Genomic DNA, 5,835 nt, shown 5'->3' with positions numbered 1-5,835 from the left:
CTCCTGGCCAAATTTGAGCGAAATCGCTTGAGCGGTTCGAAAGTTATCGTGGACACAACAAAAATTAGCACACTTTTTATCACGTCGATCGCTATACTTTTCTCACACACTTCGTGTGCGGAAAAGTAAAAATCTTCTGAAAACCGCATTTTAACGGCATTTGATAGGCAGTAAAATGGTTTTTATGTCTTACCGATTGGTGCTGGATGAGCATAGACGGTCTTGTGAACGGCTGGAACAACGTGCTTTACGATTGGTTGTACGATTGGTTTGGCAACAACTGCATGTGCATGAACGGTTGGTGCGCTTTTTGATACACTACAAAATTCGAAATTCGTATACGGGAAATGAAGCAGATTTTATAAGAATCGAAAACGAAAGCAAAAGAATTTTTTTTTAGAAAAACAACAACAAAATGAAGACGATTGCGAAACGATGTGCAACGTCAGTTTTTCACAGGAGACAACAAAAATTTAATAAAAATATTGAAAGAATCGCATCCATAGAGCAAATTAAAGTACTCACACTGCATTGAATCCATTTACCGAATCAGCTAGAATGAAAACAAAAATTGGAATTTGATTACTTTTACTGGGTCGGCTTAAATAAAAAAATGAATTAAATTAATTTAAATTGGGTCGGCTGTGAAGTATGAAAACAAAAATCGGAATTTTATTATTTTGGTTGCATCAGAAATATTGTCGAATTATATCCAAAATTAAAAAAAACATACCTGTGTAGTCTACGGTTCTGATCGAACCGTCGGGCTCAACCAGCGAATATTGGCCTACAAATTGAACGAAGAAAAAAAACCGCCGCATAATTAGTTTCAATGCCTACCACTCAAAATATAAGCTTTGATGCAAATTAATCGGAGAATTAAGAACATCGCGTTCTGTTGCGCCTCTTATTATTTTCGGCACTCTTCGCTCGCAACAAAACCGAATGGGATGGAGAAAAGTTCAATTCAGGTATTTTGGCTTTGCATCATTCCACAAACAAAACAGAAAATCACGGATTGATGGCACGATAAATAACAAACAACTGAATCAATTGGCTGAGTATAACGATATAGGTCAATGTGTAAGACGATATTTTAATCCGATTAATGGCATTGCAATGACGACGATATAATTTCGATATCCATTAAGTAACCGTATTTTTCTCATTTGTTTGTATGTGTGTGTGTGAAAAATGGGAAAAAGTCAACACGTCATTAATCTAGTATGTAGTAATCGATAACTATCTAAATTGCATCTCGCTACTTTTCCTCGTCGTTTTCTTCTCTTGCGCTCATCAGTTCGCCTCTTCGCATCGCATCGCAATCATTTCAATTTCTATCCTTTCATTTTCGACGACGACGACGAAAACAGCGCACACATACAGTAAGTATGAGTATAAATTTTATTAGCGAAATTATCAATACACAGTAAAGTAAACAAATGAATGGATTTATTCAGTTTGTTAGATGTGGTGCACGGAGATGCACACAGCAGCAGAGAAAAAAACAAATTGAAGAAAAAACTAATACGAAGAAAGAAAAGATCGCGACGTTCTATGCACCGACCGAATAACAATGAAAGCCACAAAACAGTGCACATATTCCAACAGTACACATCACATACACACAACCACTTGAGGCAAATATGCAAGAGGCACATTGTGCCATTGCGCGCATATTCAATTCGGTTTTTGGTTGATGAAAAAAGAAGAAGAAGAAGAAGAAGCGAGAATCATCATTTTTCGTGCACACAAACCAACTAGAGATTTTAGAGTCGAAATGGTAAATACTAGTAATTGCTTTTTCGCACGCTAACTGATGTCTTTTAACCTTTTATATTTCAGATCGATTGGCATATTGTGCTTTTTTAATGCTTTTGCTTATTATTTGTTATTTCAACGTGGATTCTCTCGGTAGTTTTTTTCCCTCTTGTTTATTCAATTTTCTTCGTAACTTTCAAAATAGATTAGAAGACGAAGAAGATGAATAAAAAAAACACGGCAAATCAAACAGAAAAACAACGACGAAGTGAATCAGTATGATTTTGTAGTGCGCTTCTTATTCGGTTGCTTCATCGACCTCTATTCATTACTTCATCTAATTTTTGTTGTTAACGTTGCATTTTTGCCATTGTTAAACAGTTTTGTCTTTCAGGCGATTTTCCCTGCCATCAATAAATGTATTGTTTTTTCATCTTCTAAGCTTCATTCATGATTCGCAAAGATAAAATTGAGATTTTTTTCCTATTGGATTAGACAGAAGCCAAGCGACAGAATGAAGATTTCGATGCCAAAAACCGAACGCGAGGAAAAAGCAAACAAAAAAACCATCTTTGAAAGAGAACACGTCCGCAATCACATACACACATACAAACACACATCATGCAACAACCATTTGTTTCTTCGTGCGGTGAAGAGAAGAAGAAAGAAAAAACAACTTTGAGAGAATAATAGCGTAAAAACGCAACAATTTCTTTTCAATTTATAAATAACACACAGGGCGAGTATGCGAACATGGGCATTTAAACATTATCTCTCGGTAGCATTCGCGTGGCTTCTCTTCGATTCTCATTCAGCTTTGCTTCGATTGCACACTCTTATTTTCGATAGGATTGTGTGTGTATGGCTCAACATTTCCAATGCAAACGGCACAAAACATCAAACGGTATTTGGTTCGCTCTCATCGAGAGAGAGAGAGAGAGACGGAGAGCCAAAAACCATAATGCGCAGAGAGAAGAAAAAGTTAGTGCCATAAAATGTGCATAATGACGTAATAATGATTTGTCGCCCAGCTAAACTTGAGACCGCAATTTTCTTGCTAAAATCACAACACAATCCTTCAGTCGGTTGTTTTTGTTTTCGAATTTATTTCTTTGTTGTTGTCGATTTCGTGTGTTGCACGATTTCTTTCACATGAAAATTGAAATCGAATTCCCATCAGTGTGAATTGGCCTCCAAAGGTCTCCCATTGATTTTTGTTCTTGACAAAAGGAATTTAGGAGGTTTTTTTTCTTTCGCTTACGTTGTTTCTTTCGAAAAAGCTTACCTTTGACAACATCGCCGTCTCTTGTTTCATGTTGTGATTTCACGTCGCCAGTGTGATGGTCGGCAACGCCGTAGTTAAAACTATATTTTGGATGGTCCTAGGAAGAGATTGATTTTTTTTATCTATAGATTCCATTTAAAAAAAATTGACGTAATCAAATCATTTCGATGTGAAAACCGAGGAGGAAAAGACTTTTTATTCAAAAATACACACACCGACAACGAAGAAAAAAAACAAAAAAATTCGCAAGATAACCCCTTTATTGGCGCACAAGATTCATATCGGAATGACACACACAACTATAAGGTGTTGATATCAAAAAATTAGCGACGAGTCTTTGACTCCCTGCATTTATCCAATAATCCAATCAAAAAATTACGCAAATCAAACGTTTGGAAAAAGAGGCAGAGTTTTTCATACGAACAATAGCCATAACTAGGTGAATGAAATGAAAAAGAACTTGTGGAAAAAAAAATCGGGCCGCAAATATTCTTTTTGCGTTCCGTTCCAATTTGAAGCTGCAGGCGTCAGACGTAACACACAGTAACAGTAGCAGCCGCAGCGCAAACGTTTTAATTTTAATTTTTGCATATCTCGCCCTATCAATGATATGAATAAATTAAATTTACGCATTTGAAAAATTGAGCCGCCGCTCATTCCATCGTTAATATGCACAAAGATCACTGTAATTTTTTTTTCATTTCATTTCTTCACCGTTTTTCTTTCCTTTTCCACCGTGAGTGTGAATGTACAAGTGTGAAAAACAGCAGCCTGATCACTACAACAAGAACAATTAAACGAACAACAGCATCGAAAAAAAGCCACAACAACAAGCATCATGCAGATGAAAATATTTTTAATGTCGATTAAAAACACAGAAAAATGCGCACACATTTGAGATAACAATATGGAAAATAACAACTATCTCTATTATAATTTTTCTTTCGTTTCTTTATAAAATGTGTGTGTGTGTTTTTTAAATATATTGTTGCGTAGTTGTGCGTTCGTCGAGCTTTAGCCCGAACGAAACGCTATTTATTAATTTAGGTTAATGTTAGAAGTGTGGAGAAGTTGAACAGATGAAGAAAAAAAAACACATAAAATATGTAAAATCTCGGTGAAGATGTATTTTGCACATTTTGATTATGATTGTGTTTATTTTTATTTTCGTGTTGGTTCGTTCGTTGAGTCGGGTTGCCTGTTGTCGCTGTGTGCGTGCGCAGGGAAACAATTGCCGTTAGACGTTAGTGTTAACGGTAATGTAACACATTTTGAACTGCTATTTGTGTATAGAGAGAGAGAGAGAGAGAGAGAGAGAGAGAGAGAAAGAGAGAGAAAGAGAGAGAGAGAGAAAACCTTGCATATCTCGGTTGTAACGATATAAGACAATTAATTGAATATACTGAATTTATTAGTGAATGGATTTTTCTCTCTTGAGCACGGATTTCAGTTTTCGTTTTCATTTTCATTTTCATTTGTGTTCGGAATTTTCAGCACAATCGAATTGCAATTTCAATTGAATTGCAAATGATAAGTATGTATATGTGTGTGTTTAAACGTGATTTGCGCTTTTTTTCGACTTTTGATGAGGCATCGAATTGGTGGTGTCAGAAAAATGGACGATCTAATTGAAATCTGAAATGTTCGTTTGCATTTTAATTCCGTGAAAACCAAACACAACAGTGGCTCTATTTTCCATTTTCTTTTACTCAAAATGAACCACAGGAAACCAAAATTTCAAAATGAGTCAGCTCACAAGGAAACGGCGATTCTTTGGAAAACAAAATCACTCTCCTCTATTTCCCATTTCATAAATTGAGAGTTCGAACAAGATAAAAAAAAGTGGTATAGATAACAAAATCACTCGACACACTTACATAATAGTCAACATCGTATCCTGATGCATATCCTGGCTTTGCCATCACCGATTGACCGAAAAGGGCCAAACACAAAATCACTGCACTGGTTAATTGCACCATTTTGCCTTGCATTTTGTTTATTTTATTTTCTTTGTGTAACAACAAAAAATTGGTAACAAATTAATTTTGTTTTTTACAAAATATTTTTGTGTATTTATTTTGAGGAATAGCACTGAGCTTATACTCCTTGTGTTATGGCGACGAGAGCGATAAAGTGTGTTAGTGCGTTTGGACTATACTCCGGAGAGATGAATACAAACTGAATGCAAAAAGTACCGAATTTTCGGTTTTATATACCGTTTGCAAAAAAGATCCCCAACTGCTGTTGCTACTGTGTGGCAGAAATGAAAAAAAAGCTGTGGTGGAAAATCTTCTAGGTATTAAAAAAATAACACAATGCACGCCATATTCATGAGTGTATCTTGATGTGGCATTGTATTGCTAGTAGGGGTAAATCGTAAACCACGCGCTTTGCTACTTCAATGTAATGCCAGAATGGCATAAGACGCGGTTCACGTGTGTATGGATTATACGGCGCGAATACGTGAACGACATCAACGTTGCTTGTGATGGTAAGAGATCGCTCGCACTCAAACAGCAGCAGTAGCAGCAGCAACAACAAAACTTGACGAAATATGTATAAACACACAAAGAATCGAAATCGAGAAGAAATATTGCGGATCCAATTCTTCGACCAAACAAATGATTGTTTTCGCATTAGATGAATTAATTTTCAGGAGCATTTTCATATTTGGCGCAATCGAATGTGATTTGTGGTTTGATCATAAATTCCGGTGTGCGTATGTTGTTACCTTTTTTTTCTTGCTGCCTTTTGTTCATTATCTTTCCGCCGTGCTGTGCTTAAAAAAG

General features: G+C 36.1%; 1 protein-coding gene across 1 annotated transcript in view; it reads right to left on the bottom strand.

The window, feature by feature from the left end:
* LOC129578436 (cuticle protein 19-like) overlaps window positions 1-5,218 on the bottom strand; it is a 16,882-nt gene extending 11,664 nt beyond the window's left edge. Inside the window, exons 1-5 of the mRNA XM_055466988.1 lie at window positions 4,924-5,218; window positions 3,047-3,143; window positions 734-787; window positions 526-553; window positions 194-318 (exon numbers count right to left, since the gene is read on the bottom strand). Of these exons, the coding sequence (XP_055322963.1) occupies window positions 194-318; window positions 526-553; window positions 734-787; window positions 3,047-3,143; window positions 4,924-5,037 (418 nt within the window). The 5' untranslated portion in view covers window positions 5,038-5,218. The remainder of the gene's footprint in view (window positions 1-193; window positions 319-525; window positions 554-733; window positions 788-3,046; window positions 3,144-4,923) is intronic.
* Between the last annotated feature and the right edge of the window lie 617 nt (window positions 5,219-5,835).

Source organism: Sitodiplosis mosellana, unplaced genomic scaffold (genome assembly GCF_009176505.1).
Source record: "Sitodiplosis mosellana isolate CC-2019 unplaced genomic scaffold, AAFC_SMos_1.0 Smas_scaffold_6226, whole genome shotgun sequence".
Classification (NCBI taxonomy): domain Eukaryota; kingdom Metazoa; phylum Arthropoda; class Insecta; order Diptera; family Cecidomyiidae; genus Sitodiplosis; species Sitodiplosis mosellana.
Note: the sequence above shows the minus strand (reverse complement) of the source record. Positions and strands in the feature narration are given on the sequence as shown.